Source organism: Lagenorhynchus albirostris, chromosome 6 (assembly GCF_949774975.1).
Source record: "Lagenorhynchus albirostris chromosome 6, mLagAlb1.1, whole genome shotgun sequence".
NCBI classification, from domain to species: domain Eukaryota; kingdom Metazoa; phylum Chordata; class Mammalia; order Artiodactyla; family Delphinidae; genus Lagenorhynchus; species Lagenorhynchus albirostris.
Genome location: NC_083100.1, coordinates 29095484 through 29113654, shown reverse-complemented (window position 1 = coordinate 29113654; position 18171 = coordinate 29095484). Strand labels below are relative to the sequence as shown.

Below are 18171 nucleotides of genomic sequence, written 5' to 3'. Positions count from 1 at the left end.
CATTTATATTTAAAGAGGAAACAGTCAAATCAGTGGTTTCAGGAAATTTTTGCTTAGGACAAAGCTAAAACAGGTATTTGAGATTTTAAAAAGTGGGTCGATTTAAAGAAAAATATTAAGGAAGTATTAGAGCAAAGATATCACAAGAATCTTGAGGGCCATACTCAAGTGACTAAAGTTTAAGAAACAACGTCAAGACTGGTTGAGCATTACTGCGTATCCACAACCCTGGGTTGACTCCTGTTCTGCAAAGGACATGCTGTATGACATTGGGCAGGTTGCCACCTCTCTGAGCCCCGGTATACTCAAGTACAATGGTGCATTGAAGGAGATCTCCAAGATCCCTTCCAATTCTAGCAAGTGATGCTTTATCTCTATTATAGGTTACCGTCTGTGACTAAAGGTAAGGAAATTGGGAAATAAAGTCAGTGTTGTCAATGGTGATGTTACTGATAGACACACATAAGCATCAAGTTGGCTCCTGGGTCACTGAGGAACAGTGAGGGGCAGAGGAAAGTCGAGTCAGGGGACCTACGAGCCAGTGCTGTCACTTACTGTGTCCCCTGGGCCTTCACAAAGTCACATGCCCTCTTTCAGTCCTAGTTTCTCTATTTGTGAAGGCAAAGCGTCATGGTTGTGAACGATACCTATTCTATTACTATGCAGTCTTGCTGGACGGCTCAAATGCAGTGTACACGAAGGGAAAATTCTAATCAAACAAATCTTGTTCTTCCCCAACCTTGTAGCTCTTTTTTTTTTTTTTTTGCGGTACGCGGGCCTCTCACTGTTGTGGCCTCTCCCGTTGCAGAGCACAGGCTCCAGACGCCCAGGCTCAGTGGCCATGGCTCACGGGCCCAGCCGCTCCGCGGCATGTGAGATCTTCCCCGACCGGCGCACAAATCCGTGTCCCCTGCATTGGCAGGCGGACTCTCAACCACTGCGCCACCAGGGAAGCCCCCTTGTGGCTCTTTCGTCACTTCAGTATTTTTAAATGTAGTGGGGTGGTATGTATACTTATGTTAATTTTAAGATCAGGCAGAATTTTAAGAAAACAATAGGTTGAATTGACGTTCAAGCCAGTCAGTACTGATAGTTTTGAACAGCTGGGATAAAATGTTTAATGTTGAAGAAGGAATCACAAATTGGCTTATCAAGGGTAACCCAAAAAACTATCATCATTCACCAGTCACCTCAAAATCTCATTTCAGTTAAAAGTTTTAATGATCTTCCCTTCTAAACCTATAATCCTAAGTGGAAGATGATCTAGCTATAATAAATTATTTATCAATTCCACCGAGCTCTGCTTTTTACAAGGTTCCTTTCCATTAGCACAGAATTTCCAGTCGGATACATAACCTCAGATTAGAGCTGTCACAAAGCCTATGCACTTTACTCCCCTAGGTTTACCCAGGTTACACTTTCTGACTACTGCCTGTTGAACTAGAATTATACTTACATTTTGCACTTACTAAGTGGCCAAGCTTGCTTCTCTGATCTGTGAGTTGACGAGGAGATAAATATTGCTAGAAGGCAACACAAAGAACTTGCAACTCGCAAATAGGGAGGACACAGCAGAGGAAGTAGAGCCACTCGGGGTAAAGACTGGAGTCATTTAGTTTGGGGGTCAGACAACTTGACAGTCTGGAATCATCCCTGAATTATGTTACACGGCAAAAATGGATGCTAGAAAAATTGTGAAGTGGGTAATGTATTTTTAGACATATTTTAAACAAAAGTTATGTCTCTAAATGTGGAAGCTTCAGTCATCTAGAATATTCACTTATGTAAACCATCTCCTTTCCTTATGGTAAAAATATTAGACTTACCAACTTCCCCTCTTATCATCTCAGCGGGGTGTAGGTTGTCCCCCACCTAAAATGTTCAATTTGATATGCTTTGACATGTCAGGCTTATTCTTACGGAAAAATAAGCCATGCTCTAAGTAACACTGCAAAACTATCTTATCCTTCCTCACGCAAAGAAATTTCTAAGCCAATGACTTTGGTTATGAGATGGTTAAGTTACTCCGCTAGGCATGGACCTACTAAATGACCAGGGACCAGGAGGTGGGGCTGTGGACTCCAGGGCTGGTTCTCTTCCCACTGGAGCCTGTAGCTTCTTGTCAGCTGGCTTTGGGTTGCCCTTTTGCCCAGCTCACTTGCTTACTTGAAAGATGTGGCCGCAGATCTTTACAACTTTCAAAACCATTTTCCTGGCCCCTGACGCATCTACTGTTCTCTTTCCCTTAAGTTTTATTAGGGTGAGGCCACAAGCACTCAGCCTCCCTTCCCAGCCCCCTGCAACACTCCTCACACCCGTTTTCCTGTTCAGAGATATGCATGTGCCCAGGCAGCAAGTTTGGTCACCATAGTCACGATCTTTAATGTGAAAATTGATCGAAAAGTTTCTCGTCACATTCGTCTGAGGAGGGATAGAAGTGATTCACCACTGCATCCGTTTCCCTAAGTCCAAAGCGTGAAAAGAAAGCTTGAGTAGCACTGTGTCCAGTGTAGGTGACAAATGTGTTCGTTTGTTGCTCCCAGTTAATGATAGCACTTTTCTCGGAGATTCGCCCTGCAAGGGGTGCTGGGATTGTAACAGCAGTTAGGTTCTCTACCTTTCTGCTTACTTGGATGTTCTTTCCTGGAAGTCGTGTGGGGAAGAGAAGATTTTAGTAAGTGTTCTTTTCAGTTCTGAGAATTCTCCCTAGGCCTTCCACCTCCCTCTTGTCAGTGCTTGCGGCTGCCTATATCTGCATCTACCTTCTCGTACTTACGCCTAGCCACCCACATGGCTCTGCCTCTGGTTAGCCTTCTCTTCCCCACTTTGTCACCAAACTCCTATAAATTGATTCCTCAACACCTCACCTCCATTATTCCTTCTCACATTTGCCTTCTTCTCTCCTGTACCAAGCGCTTCAAGTTACCCTTTCCAAAGCTGCTCCGTTTAATGCTACCCCAGAACAAACCTTCCCCTTCTCTCACCAAATAAACTGCTTTCAATAAGCTGCTCCTAACCCCCTAAACAAATGACATCCCACAACCCACCTCGTTCGAAAATATTGCTTTTCATAACCTCCAACCATTTGCTCTCTACTTCCCCTTAAAGAAATAAACCGTCTTTAGTGTTCCTTCTTATCTGGGCTCTGAGCTACCTCACTGAAACCATAAAATACACACACACACACACACACACACACACACACAAACACACACACACACACACCCCCAACAGCCTCCCAAATGAAGAAAAATACCTAATACAATCTCTTGCCTTCCCTTTTTCTCTCTGAGAAAGAAAGTTCTCCTGAGGTATATAAGGACCCGTTTGGATCTCTCTGAGGATTTTTTTTTCTCCCTGGTGAGATAAGCTAAGGAGCAATACAGTAAGGCATTCCAAGGCCAAACACATTCTACTGTTTATTACACATATTACATTCTTAAATAAAAATGCGTCACATAACATTTTTTGCATAGATATCTTACAATATACCAATTTAAAAAAGAATTATGAAACAGACCAGTAACAAAAATAAATTTTTTCTTCATTAATAATTTTGTAACATTAACATACCACCATCATATAATACAAATAATAGTTTTAAATCTTAAGACTTTTGTACAGCAAAAAAACTTGACAAAGTAATATATTTATATATATATATAAAAAGCTTAAAAAAAATAAAATGTCAAAAAAAGGCATAACCGAGGGCTATAAGACTGGGTACTTCTGTGATATATTATAAATACCAGAGAAGGCCTGAGAGAGAGCATGTGACCGAGGGAGGTGTGGGAGGGGTAGGGCTGGGAGTAGGTCTCTCCAAACACACTTGTTAGACACGTCTGGCAAAAAGAAAATGTACAGTGCAAAAATAAAGTTCTTCAAGCAACTGTTACGAGCATGATAGAGAGTTGAAAGAAAAGTGGCAGTGGCTGGGAGGTTGCATGGTAGGAGGAGGGAGAGGGTGACAGGAGAGAAGGAGTTTGGGGGGCATTTATGGAAAGGAAGGGGGAGGCTTCAAAAACATTAAACATTTATTTTTGCCTCTGTGTTAGCAAGGAGATCTTGGCCGTAACAGGTGTATTTTTCCTCCCTGGAATGAAGCAGAAGTGAAAGATCAAGAAATTCAACTAAATCTGGGTTTAGATAGAAAATGCATGCTGAGAAAAACAAAAACAAAAAGGTTGAGGACCAGCCAGTGAGCCCCAAAGCCTTTCGGGACCTAGATTTGCAGAAATCATTCTGCCTCAGGTCCAAAGGCCTAGGATTAAAATGTCCCCTCTCCCCACCCTCAGCCCCTCCCCTCTACGTGGAACTCCCAGTGTGTTTTCAATATACTGGCAATTATAAGCATCCATCCCCCCCAAAAGATATTAGGCACTGGTGGCTACTCCTCGTAAACGTCAGTAGCCTAACTGTTTTCCTTCTGCGAAGGTACATTAGGTACACGTGCACACGTGTCTAGCTGCGTGCACGCATACCACCCTCATTATTCTGACGTGGGGTGCATTTTATGGCAGTAGACAGAAGCTGGAGTCAAAGCAGTTTACGATTCCAAAGCTCACAGTTGAAAAAAATTGTATAAACAGTCCCCAACAAAGAACACATCAACCTTCCCTCGCGACTGCTGAGAGGGAGCCCTGTTCGAAAAGAGTATCTCGTTTGGGATATTTGTGAAGTGACGGCCTAGGATTTCTCTCTCCGTTTTTGATACCTGTTTCCCGAGGACTTATACGTAAATGCAAAACACCTGAAGAAGACAGTACTCTACTGGAAGGGTGCACGGAAGAAAGTTAATTGCAGCTTTATTTTTCCCTTTTCCAGGATCTATTAGGAATCAACAGAGGAGATTTAAGCCAGTGTTAAAAGCAAGAGAAAACCCTGAAGCCTCAGGCAGTTCGTCATGGGATCTCACATTTACAAGCAGTTTTTGCTTCCTTTGACACATTGTCGTTGTTCCGTCTCAAGTCTTCCCAAAGATCCTCATTGAGGAAAGTAGGCCATCAAAGAGGCATCGATGTATACTCAGGCCAGCCCCTTTTCAAACTGAGATATCACCATGTTTACCGAAATGTAATCCAGACCCGGAATGCAAATTCTCTCCTCCTCCCTCCACCCCACACTTGGCAGTGGCCACTTCCGGAAGATGCCAGAGGACGCTTCCGCAAGTAGATTTCAACCAGGTTCTACTTAACGAATTTTCACTTTGGCAAAGATCTGGGTGCAAAACTGCGGCCAGAAATGCTGGCCCTCACAAGATTTTTTTCAAAAAGAAACAATGAACCTGATTTTTGTAGTTAAATATGTTGCATCTCTGACTTTCCCAACCTTCTTCCTTCTCCTAAAACCAACTCATGCAAAAGAAAAGCCAAAAGCACTTTGCACTATATTTTAGATTTTATGAAGTGACTTCCATAGAGGAAACCATTTTGAACCAATAAAACTAATCACTAAGATTTGTTGTTCTTGCCATTTGAGTTCATTTCTTTTGACTTTGCCGTAGAATTCAGGAGTTGGAGCTATAGGCAGAATGTTCTGAACGCACTGGCTGAGCCACCCTGAAAGTCCCATTTATTTCCCCTTTGATGCAAATAGACATGGCTAATCTGGAAGCTTATCTCAAACTGAGATCCTTAAAAAGAAAATCTTCTCTGGCTTCTAGATTCAAAGAAGAGTTTTTAAAACATAGGAATCAGTTCTGCTAATCATGCGTGAGGTTGGCCGTCTTTTTTTACCCTGTTATCATCAGGCAATCAAAGATGTGAAAAGGGCACAAGAGGTGCAGGAGGGGAGGGCAGGGGATACTTGAAGGGCTTTGCAAGGGAGAGCACAGAGAGGAGAGGGAAATGGTCAGCATGAAGTTCATTCTGGGGGTCTCCGATATTTTTATAAAATGCAGCTCTGTCATGGAATCCAAACATCTCTTTTTCGGGACATAATACTCATCACCACCAGGCATTAAGCTGGGCAATGAACCATCAATGGGGCAGGAGGCCAGTAGCCAGGAGCAGCATTATAATTTCAGGTTTCCACATCTTTGACTTACAGCCGTGTGGTAGGAGATAGAAGCACAAACTGAAATAAAGAAAACTGTCAATGGCTTCGAAACACTCTTTTCCTATACGTCAAACTCTGAACCCTGGATAAACCGAGCTTGAGAGGACAACCTCAAGAAACACCGTGCCAGGTTTTTCCTTTCAAATTTGAGATCCCCTGGAATGTTGGGCGGTAACAATTTAAATGAGAAAGCGGTTTACTGTATTTCAAAGGTCCGTTAAAGCACTGTTCTAAATAACCTGTCCTCTTGGAAGCAAACTAGCTTCAGGTTATTTCTTGGAAAGCCTGTTCACGCCAGCAGGCTCTTTCCAACCATCTCTGCCATTTCAGAGATGATGGACACTTGATCACAAATCCATTTCCAAAATGATTGGGGCTACTTGCCCCCCACCCCACCCACCACGGACAGGACTGGTTATCATTCAGAGGTGTCAATCGGGCTAGAGAAGAACAGTTTCAAAGCCATACACTTAGCGCCCACCAAATTCTCAGGCCAGTTCTCACAGTCAACAAATACCTGAAGCAAGCAAGCCAGCCCCACCATCGAGGTTCAGTGCACCCTGCTCAGAGAAAGGTCAGGAGCAGATTACAAAGGACCTCACTAATACAGAAGAGAGAGAAACTGCCGAACACTTCAGACGCTGATGAAGACCAAATGCCCTTCGTTCTGCCACGTTCAAATGAGATCTTTTCAAGACCACAGATGACAACAGGAAGCGAGCAAGCAATGATTACTCTTTTGCATTTTTTTTAAACTTTTTTTTTAATAGAGCCTTGCATTGGTCAGTTCAAAAATTAAATTAAGTATTATAAACCCTTAATAATAATAGCATTTCGAGAGGCAAGAGCAACTCCAGCTGGGCAGAGAACGTTTGTAAATCGTGGCAGCCATGGCTAACGCCATCACTGGTGTGTGCGTGCAGTCATGCTGGAGGCTGCTCTAGAAAGGGAAATCAACGAACCAACAAAACCTGGGGTGTCTAAAGTTTCATCTAGTGCACTGACTGGAGGCGCTACAGTCTAATACAGCTGAGGGACAAGGTCCCTCACACATCCTTCATTGAGAAAGGATGCACCACACATTCAAATATAATCCCATGGTCCGCCCTGATGGACTGGCTACAAATGCACTCGAATGCAGTCGAGAACTATGAGATTGTCAGCAAGCAGTGCTCCAGTAACGGTTTCTAAGTCATGTCTAGTTTTAAATCTTTGGAATAAAACTGATTTTTTAAAATACCCTCCTACTAACATATACATAATTGCCTCTGGCAAATGGGCAGATTTTGTGTGTATGTGTGTTTAGGGTGGTTTTTCTTTTTTTTTGCTGTTTTTTTTTTTTTTGTTTCATTTTTCTTTTTTTTTTTCTTTTTTTTTCTTTTTTTTGGTCTAAATTGAAAAAAGGAAAAAGGGAAAGAAAACTTTAAGGGCCGGACCTCAGAATGCCCCAAGTGTCCAATTGGCAGCTACAGCATTTGTGATAAGGAGGCTCCTTTGCCCTCAGACGAGTAGTTTCAACATGTCAGTGAAATCAAAGTTTGCAGAAAGCTGAGAAACCAAATGCCAAGGATCTTGAAGGTTGCTGTCATAAATGTATCTGTGTTTCTTACATTATTATTTCCTTTCAAAGACTTCACTTTTGCATCCCAAATAGGTATGGGGTGGCATTTTAACAGTCAATGAGTCAAACAGTCAAGGAGGGCAGGAGGGGAGCCAGCTGGATGAAGGAGCAGCAACCATGGGTGGACCAAATGCCATTTTTGTTTTTTTAGACGTGTCTTGAAGGGATGGTCCCAGAATATACAAAATATACAATCTGCCCTAAAACCACCCCGCTTGCTTGCATAGGCCATTTAATGGTCCTAAAGGCAGTCTTTGGAGTTGAGGCCAGTGCCAGCTAGCTAAGAATGCGGGTAGATGGAGGCCGATATTGGATTGTGTGTGTGGGATGGAAAGTGAGGCATGTAACCCCCTCGGCGTCAGCTTGCAGAGTAAGAGTGAGGCCTCTGTTGATCCCGGGTGCTCTAGGTCACAAGTCATGGTGGGCCTAGCCAAAAAAAAAAAAAAAAATCAGAAATATGTCTCTCTTTTTAGACAGAGCATGAGAGAAATATCTCAACCCTTTCTTTAAATGTCCACCCTTCATTCCCACAATGGCATTTTGAACTGTGTGTTTTAACAAGTGGGGTGATACGACTCAGTGGGTATGAGAGAGGAAGAAAGGGTGATGGTTTTTGAAGTCACTAGACTTGGGAGGCATCCTCTGTTCTCCCCACTCCTGGAAAGAGTGATATTTTTGGCTTTTTGTCAGGTCGTAACCCAGAGTTAGGTTAAATATGCAGCTGCCCTTTGAGACTAGCAACATCTATGCTGAAACTGGTTATAGGGTAGCAATGACATACAGCACAGGGTTGATCACTGTAAGCTGAGGTCAGGATGCCTCAAGGGGGATGAGAAAAGTGTGATGTCCCATCTGATTGGCTGCTTCGAGAGCTGGACATCCAGGTGCCGAGAGAGAGTCCTGGAGAGGTTTAGTCCATGGAGAAAAGATAAAACATTTAAGCTTCCAAATAAGCTTTTCAAGTTTTCGTTAGCAAAAAACAGAGATTAAAAAGAAAAAATCTAGCACTGGCAATAAGGTGAGGCTCAAGGGATATACTGTGATTTATCATCAAGGACTTTATTCTCTTGGCCACTTTGCAGTCATGCTAGAAGTTTCCAGAATCCCTAGTGCATATGGTGTGCAAGAGAGTCAAAAAGTAAGAAAAGAAAACTCCTCCCTGGAGAGTGAAGTCTAGAGAAATGCAGGCCAGAAAGGTGTAAGGAGTTATTCCAGAGTCTGCCGCCACTAAGGCCGTTGGTATCAACTGGATAGATCTCAATAGTACTAAGAAGAACCAAAACTGATCAACAGTTCTGTGAGGAAGTCGGACGCACGGAATAGTAGGACTTTTCACACACAAAGGACAAATAAACCAAGAGTTAATTTTGGCTACCAAACTGCAATTTGGTTTTCTAGGTCATTTTCCCCCAACTATTTAAAAAGAAACATTAGTGCTACACATATGCAACTTTAAGACGTTGTATTCTCCTATCAAGTTGCACTGAGAAGCAAGTTAAATAAGCCCCTCTTACTGCCGTCCACCTGCAGAGACGTCATATCCATTTTCTTTGATTTCCATTGGCAACAGCGGGAAATAATTCCAATAGTGCTGAAGTAAGCAGCCAGACTGCCTTGCTGAGTTCACCTGGTTTCCTTCTTCTTCGTCTTCTACCATCTGGCTAGGGCAAGGCATAAAGAATAGACGTATATATTTTAAATATAGCTGAGTGCATGACAGTGTGTGTGTGCGCGTGTGTTGTGTGTCTATGTGTGAGTGCGTGTGTGTGTGTCTGTGTGTGTCTGTGCGTGTGTGTACACAGAGGTTTAATAAGTGAGAACTTTCTTCTGCGAGGCAATGGGTCCCCGCCTGAAGTCCAGCCCCCTGCCTCATGGCATTTCCTTCAGACAATGGCCGGTGCCATGGCAACTGTGGCCTTTAGGTTTTTTAGATATGTCTCTTCATATGGAGGGCAAGATGGTCAGACCTGGAAAAACACCTAGGAAACATAAAAATAACAGGATATTAGAGAGATTTGGGTAAATAACTTAACTTCCATCACCCCTTAGAAAACAATTAGCCCTACCTTAAAGAGAAGCAGTGCATGTGTGTTGAGAAATAAGGTGTGTAGAGAAGGTGAGCTCAGGAGTCAGACTGCTTGGGTTCAAATCCCAGCTCTTCCAATAGCTGTATGACTCTGAGCACCTTAACCTCTCTGTACCTTAATTCCTCCTCAATAAAATGGGGCTAATTACAGCACTTACTTCATAGATTGGTTGTGAGGATTAAATGAGATGATCTATGTAAAGTGCTTAGAAAATTCTCTAGCACATGGTAAGATCTCGATGACTATTAACTATTATTATCGAAATTGTCATTATTAAAGAAGAAATGAATGTAAAAGTGTGTTGGAAATGACGTGTCATGCCCGTATAGGGTAAATAAAGAATGATTAGCCTGTACCATTGAATGATGAAACTCTAACATTTCAACACCCAGATTTCAGTCCTAAGCTTTACAATGGAAGCCCAGAAATGCTGCCTGTGATACCTGCAGGTCTATATAGACACTCTATATTCAAGTCGAGAAAAAGCTCATGTTTATTAAGGATGGTATCATATGCAGGCATGTGCTAGCTATTTCCCCAATCTCACCCCAATAATATCCTCAGCAGCCTTCCATGGTAAATCTTTGCACCCCTTTTGTATGCATGTGCTAAATAAGGACACTGAGGCTTGGGTCACACAGCCAGTGAGTGGCAGCCATGGGGTGAGAACCCAGGCAGATCTATAAGCCCACTCTTTTGAACTGTTTCTTGGTACCCGACGTCCACTGCTGAGTGCCTCTGTCAGCCTCAGAGCTGATGCAGTGGTTGTTTTCACTCCTTCCCCCTTCTTCTGACACCACCAACTTGATCTTGCCCAGGACAGCAACTCTTCTGCGTTCTGAATTGTATGGGCCTGACCCTCCTCCTAAGGCTGAAGTTTTATGGCCACAGTGATCTGCTTTACTGACAGTCATGTGACCCACAAAAGTCAATGACAGCCAGCTCTGGGACATTTGCTGAAACTATTGGAAGAGACAAGCTCTCTTTCCACTGGGGCTAAGATACTAATACTGAAGCCCAGAGCTGCTGGTGTCCATATGGCCATGTGGGAAGGAGCCTGCTTGAGAACGAAGTCAACAGAGAAAAATGGGGCCAGGGGGTAGAAAGGAAGAGAGAGTTTCTAGTCCTGTTGAAATACATCTGAGAACCTGGACCCAGCCAAGCCAAAAGACAAATCCATTTCTATTCTTCTTAGTTATTAGAGCTAATAAATACCTTTGGAAGCTAACACCAGTCTGAATTAGAGTTCTGTACTTATAACTAATAGAGTGGCCATTTCCATATCCCCAAAGCCTACATACAATCTCATGTTCTGGCTGGAATCCCAGTGAAGTCAGCACCTCAGACAGCAGTCATTCTTAGCTCTGGGTGTACATCCTCCCTCAGATCCTCTTCTAGAAACTGGCCACCCTCCTACCTGGGAGAATGTTCCCAGGATCCCCTGAGGCCTGAGATACCCTCACAGTCCAAAACTCTTGTTGGGATATTAGCAAGCTGTCCTGCTCGGGTTAGCAAGGTTTCCTGTTCAGTGCAGAATTTCCCTGTATTTGTTCATTCCCCAAACAAACAAACAAACAACAAACAAAAACCGGCCCTATCCCCTGATCCCAACATTTCTCCACACACCTTTTGTGTTCATTTCATAAACAGGTACACATGCAGGATAGAACCTCAAGGAAATGAAGCAAAACAGAACAAAGGTAAAATGAAAAAAAAAGGGAAAAGTACAGTAGAAAATGATCTAATCCAATAACGTGTTGAATAATAGTAATTCTAACTATAACCACTTATTTCAGGCTCTGATTTGGTATGAGAAAGATACTTGGATAATCCCTTAGAGTTCCATTGAAAGGGGATTTGATTTACTATAAAACAGTGATAAATTTTCCTTAAAAGCAAGTACTTGATGTCACTGGTACAAGAAAAAGCAATACAGCCTGCAGGGAATTTAGTATTTGACTTGCACGACTCTGTCCTGTCCTGAAGGCACACTTAGTACTGCCCACTGGCTCCTCTCTTTCTTTCCCTCCCTCCCTCCCTTCCTCCCTTCTTTCTTTTCTCCGTCCTTCATCTCAACAGCTTTGAGGAAGAAGATCTAAGCCAGGAAGTTCTTTTTGTAGGTATTTCGTTTTTAAAGTTAACATCCTCACGAGAACTCTATATAAAGACAGTACCATTCTTATCCCCACTACCAGATGAGATACTCATCAAAAAGAGGCAAAGCCAAAATCTGAACCCAAGTAGCCTGACTCCAGAGCCCAGGCTCTTAGCCATATCTGCTTTTTAGGCTGAAAAGAAGGTCAAGCTGAGCTGTCAATTTAAAGAGTCTGTAGTAGGCAGAATAATGGATGGCCCTTCCCAGATATCTACACCTCATCCCCAGGACTTGTGAATATGTTAGGTTCAAAGACAAAGGGGAGTTAAGGTTGTGGATGGAATTAATTTGCTGATCGACTGATCTAAAGATAGGGAGATTACTCTGATTTATCTGGGTAGGCCCAATGTCACCACAAGGGTCTTCAAAAGTAGAAGAGGGAATTAAAAGAGAAAACCAGAGAGATGGCAGCAGGTGAAGGACTCAACAGCTCTGATGATGAAGGAATGGGGTCAGGAGGCAAGGAATGTGGGCACAGCTGAAAGCTGGAAAAGACAAGGAAATGGATTCTCCCCTTGAGCCTCCAGAAAGCAACAGAGCACAGCCCCCATCTTGATTTTGTCCCCAGTGAGACCTGTGTTGGACTTCTAACCTACAGAGCTGTAAGATAATAATTTATAAAGATAAATAAGGGTGATATAAATTTGTGGCAATTGGTAATGGCAGCAGCTAGAAAACTAATCCAGAAGTTAATCTGGTCAGGCCTGAGCAGTAAGGACCTGTAAGAAAGCAACAGAGCAGGTACTAAGAATCCTGCCTGTCCAAAAGAGGCACATGGGGATTTGAGACAGTAAGAAGCAAAGTATAAGTCATGGCAGTACAAAACCTCTTTCTTTTCCTTTCCATATCCTGAGAACATACAGGACAACAGTATTCTTGAGATAGGACTTCATTTGAAATTACCACTCCGTAATGTATGTGTTCCATACTTTTATTCTGCATTTACCACTTGCCTAGCCTGTGCTGGGTATCTAGCAATATATGTACAAGCAACTATCTTTACCCTTCAAGTTCTTTCAGAATAAAGTAAACCGAATCTTTGACATGGTATGAAATGTAACTGCACCCCTCTTGAATCAGACTAGCATCATTATTTTTTTAAATTCTAGGAAGTACATGATGTTTAGAATTAGACTAGGTGGTTTCTGAACTGGAGATAAAGAAGACTGCAGGGCAAGGAATGTGGGCAGCCTCTAGGAGCTAAGAGTGGTTCTGGCTGATAGCAAACAAGGAAATAGGACTTCAGGCCTACCATAGCAAGAAGTCTTATGATACTCTGAGGAAAGAACCTAGCCAGGCCAAGCTGGATTTCTGACCTATAGAAATATGGGAAGATAAACCACAGGCAGTATGGCCTTTGCATTCAGAGGTCTTCGTTGAAGTTCTCACTGAGTTCCTCCTTTCTTCTCCCAAGCCTGGCAAGCATTCTTGTGATTACATCTTTGAACTCTTTATCAGCACCATCATTCTTGAGAGATCAAGACAGTGTTACTGAAAACCATAAATCTAAAGAGGGGTGGCTAACATTTTTATAAAACAGTTGAAGAAGATGAGGAATTGATATACAGAGAAGTTCAATAACTTGCCCTAGGATATAACTGTTACAGGACTGCCCTCCAGACTTCCTGAATAAGTCAAATTGTGGTTAACTGATCATCATCAAGTCATTATGACAATCCAGGAATAAGATCTTTCTGTCCAAAAAAGACTTCCGTACTATATGAATAGAAGTAGTTAAGAGGAGGCATCCTTGTCTTGTTCCTGATCTTAGAGGAAAAGATTGCAGATTTTCCCTGCTGTATGGCTGATAGGGTCTTGGTGCTCCGGCCAGGTGCCAGGCCTGTGCCTCTGAGTTGGGAGAGCCGAGTTTAGGACACTGGCCCACCAGAGACCTCCTAGGTCCACATAATATAAAATGGCGAAAGCTCTCCCAGAGATCTCCATCTCAACGCTAAGACCCAGCTCCACTCAATGACCAGCAAGTTACAGTGCTAGACACCCTATGCCAAACAACTAGCAAGACAGGAACACAACCCCAGCCATCAGCAGAGAGGCTGCCTAAAATCATAATAAGGTCACAGACACGCCAAAACACACCCCCGGACATGGTCCTGCCCACTAGAAAGACAAGATCTAGCCTCATCCACTAGAACACAGGCACCAGTCCCCTCCACCAGGAAGCCTACACAACCCACTGAACCAAACTTAGCCACTGGGGGCAGACACCAAAAACAACGGAAACTATGAACCTGAAGCCTATGAAAAGGTGACCCCAAACACAGTAAGTTAAGCAAAATCAGAAGAGAGAGAAACACACAGCAGATGAAGGAGCAAGGTAAAAACCCATCAGACCAAACAAATGAAGAGGAAATAGGCAGTCTACCTGAAAAAGAATTCAGAGAAATGATAGTAAAGATGATCCAAAATCTTAGAAATAGAATGCAGAAAATACAAGAAATGTTTAAGAAGGACCTAGAAGAACTAAAGAGCAAACAAACAATGATGAACAATACAATAAATGAAATTAAAAATTTTCTAGAAGGAATCAATAGCAGAATAAATGAGGCAGAAGAATGGATAAGTGACCTAGAAGATAAAAGAGTGGAAATAACTACCACAGAGCAGTATAAAAAAAAAAAAAGAATGAAAAGAATTGAGGACAGTCTCAGAGACCTCTGGGACAACATTAAATGCACCAACATTTGAATTATAGGGGTCCCAGAAGAAGAAGAGAAAAAGAAAGGGACTGAGAAAATATTTGAAGAGATTATAGTTGAAAACTTCCCTAATATGGGAAAGGAAATAGTCAATCAAGTCCAGGAAGAAAAGAGAGTCCCATACAGGATAAAACCAAGGAGAAACACGCCAAGACACATATTAATCAAACCGTCAAAAATTAAATACAAAGAAAAAATATTAAAAGCCACAAGTGAAAAACAACAAATAACACACAAGGGAATCCCCATAGGTTAACAGCTGATCTTCCAGCAGAAACTCTGCAAGCCAGAAGGGAGTGGCAGGACACATTTAAAGTGATAAAAGAGAAAAACCGACAACCAAGATTACTCTACCCAGCAAGGATCTCATTCAGATTTGACAGAGAAATCAAAAGCTTTTCAGACAAGCAAAAGCTAAGAGAATTCAGCACCACCAAACCAGCTTTACAACAAATGCTAAAGGAACTTCTCTAGGCAGGAAACACAAGAGAAGGAAAAGATCTACAATAACAAACCCAAAACAATTGAGAAAATGGTAATAGGAACATACATATTGATAATTAGTTTAAATGTAAATGGATTAAATGCTCCAACCAAAAGACGTAGACTGGCTGAATGGATACAAAAACAAGACCCATGTATATGCTGTCTACAAGAGACCCACTTCAGACCTAGGGACACATACAGACTGAAAGTGAGGGGATGGAAAAAGATATTCCATGCAAATGGAAATCAAAAGAAAGCTGGAGTAGCAATTCTCATATCAGACAAAATAGACTGTAAAATAAAGACTATTAAAAGAGACAAAGAAGGACACTACATAATGATCAAGGGATCAATCCAAGAAGAAGATATAACAATTGTAAATATTTATGCACCCAACATAGGAGCACCTCAATACATAAGGCAAATGCTAACAGCCATAAAAGGGGAAATCGACTGTAACACAATCAGAGTAGGGGACTTGAACACCCCACTTTCACCAATGGACAGATCATCCAAAATGAAAATAAATAAGGAAACACAAGCTTTAAATGATACATTAAACACGATGGACTTAATTGATATTTATAGGACATTCCAACCGAAAACAACAGGATACACTTTCTTTTCAAGTGCTCAAGGAACATTCTCCAGGATAGATCATACCTTGGGTCACAAATCAAGCCTTGGTAAATTTAAGAAAATTGAAACCGTATCAAGTATCATTTCCGACTACACCGTCATGAGACCAGATATCAATTACAGGAAAAAATCTGTAAAAAATAGAAACACATGGAGGCTAAACAATACACTACTAAATAACCAAGAGATCACTGAAGAAATCAAAGAGGAAATCAAAAAATATGTAGAAACAGATGACAATGAAAACACGATGACCCAAAACCTATGGGATGCAGCAAAAGCAGTTCTAAGAGGGAAGTTTATAGCGATACAATCCTACCTCAAGAAACAAGAAACATCTCAAATAAACAACCTAACCTTAAACCTAAAACAATTAGAGAAATAAGAACAAAAAACCCCCAAAGTTAGCAGAAGGAAAGAAATCATAAATATGAGATGAGAAATAAATGAAAAATAAACAAAGAAAATAATAGCAAAGATCAATACAACTAAAAACTGGTTCTTTGAGAAGATAAAATTGATAAAACATTAGCCAGACTCATCAAGAAAAAAAGGAAGAAGACTCAGTTCAATAGAATTAGAAATGAAAAAGGAGAAGTAACAACTTACACTGCAGAAATACAAAGGATCATGAGAGATTACTACAAGCAACTATATGCCAATAAAATGGACAACCTGGAAGAAATGGACAAATTCTTAGAAAAGCACAATCTTCCAATACTGAACCAGGAAGAAGTAGAAAATATAAACAGACCAATCACAAGCACTGAAATTGAGACTCTGATTGAAAATCTTCCAACAAACAAAAGCCCAGGACCAGATGGTTTCACAGGTGAAGTCTATCAAATATTTAGAGAAGAGCTAACACCTATCCTTCTCAAACGCTTCCAAAACGTAGCAGAGGGAGAAACACTCCCAAACACATTCTACGAGGACACCATCACCCTGATACCAAAACCAGACAAAGATGTCACAAAGAAAGAAAACTACAGGCCAATATCTCTGATGAACATAGATGCAAAAATCCTCAACAAAATAATAGCAAACAGCACATTAAGAGAATCATACACCACGATCAAGTGGGATTTATCCCAGGAATGCAAGGATTCTTCAATATACGCAAACCAACCAATGTGATAAACTATATTAACAAATTGAAGGAGAAAAACCATATGATCATCTCAATAGATGCAGAGAAAGCTTTCAACAAAATTCAACACCCATTAATGATAAAAACCCTCCAGTAGGCATAGAGGGAACTTACCTCAACATAATAAAGGCCATATAGGACAAACCCATAGCCAACATCGTTCTCAATGGTGAAAACTGAAACCATTTCCTCTAAGATCAAGGAGGAACAAGACAAGGTTGTCCACTCTCACTACTATTATTCAACATAGTTTTGGAAGTTTTAGCCACAGCAATCAGAGAAGAAAAAGAAATAAAAGGAATCCAAAATGGAAAAGAAGTAAAGCTGTCACTATTTGCAGATGACATGATACTATATATAGAGAATCCTAAAGATGCTACCAGAAAACTACTAGAGCTAATCAATGAATTTGGTAAAGCAGCAGGATACAAAATTAATGCACAGAAATCTCTTGCATTCCTATACACTAATGATGAAAAATATGAAAGAGAAATTAAGAAAACACTCCCATTTACCATTACAACAAAAAGAATAAAATATCTAGGAATAAACCTACCTAAGGAGACAAAAGACCTGTATGCAGAGAACTATAAGACACTGATGAAAGAAATTAAAGATGATACAAACAGATGGAGAGATATACCATGTTCTTTGATTGGAAGAATCAATATTGTGAAAATGACTATACTACCCAAAGCAATCTATAGATTCAATGCAATCCCTATCAAACTACCAATGGCATTTTTCACAGAACTAGAGTAAAAAACTTCACAATTTGTATGGAAACACAAAAGACCCCGAATAGCCAAAGCTATCTTGAGAAAGGAAAATGGAGCTGGTGGGATCAGGCTCCTGGATTTCAGACTATACTACAAAGCTACAGTAATCAAGACAGTATGTACTGGCACAAAAACAGAAATAGAGATCAATGGAACAGGACAGAAAGCCCAGAGATAAACCCACACACATATGGTCACCTACTTTTTGATAAAGGAGGCGAGAATATTCAATGGAGAAAAGACAGCCTCTTCTATAAGTAGTGCTGGGAAAACTGGACAGCTACATGTAAAAGAATGAAATTAGAACATTCCCTAACACCATACACAAAAATAAACTCAAAATGGATTAAATACCTAAATGTAAGGCCAGACACTATCTAACTGTTAGAGGAAAACACAGGCAGAACACTCTATGACATAAATCACAGTGCGATCCTTTTTGGCCCACTTCCTAGAGAAATGGAAATAAAAACAAAAATA

At 41.2% G+C, this 18171-nt stretch overlaps 1 protein-coding gene across 10 annotated transcripts in view; it reads right to left on the bottom strand.

The window, feature by feature from the left end:
• Positions 1-2403: 2403 nt before the first annotated feature.
• Positions 2404-18171, bottom strand: part of KLF7 (KLF transcription factor 7) — a 114380-nt gene continuing 98612 nt past the window's right edge. For 3 of the 10 annotated variants that reach the window (XM_060152222.1, XM_060152223.1, XM_060152221.1), the window contains one exon: positions 3407-9657. In XM_060152222.1, coding sequence (XP_060008205.1) covers positions 9606-9657 — 52 coding nt within the window. In that variant the 3' untranslated portion in view covers positions 3407-9605. Of the gene's footprint in view, positions 2644-3256; positions 3371-3406; positions 9658-18171 lie in introns of those variants that run through there. The other 7 variants (XR_009541090.1, XR_009541087.1, XR_009541085.1 and 4 more) reach the window with 7 other exon arrangements.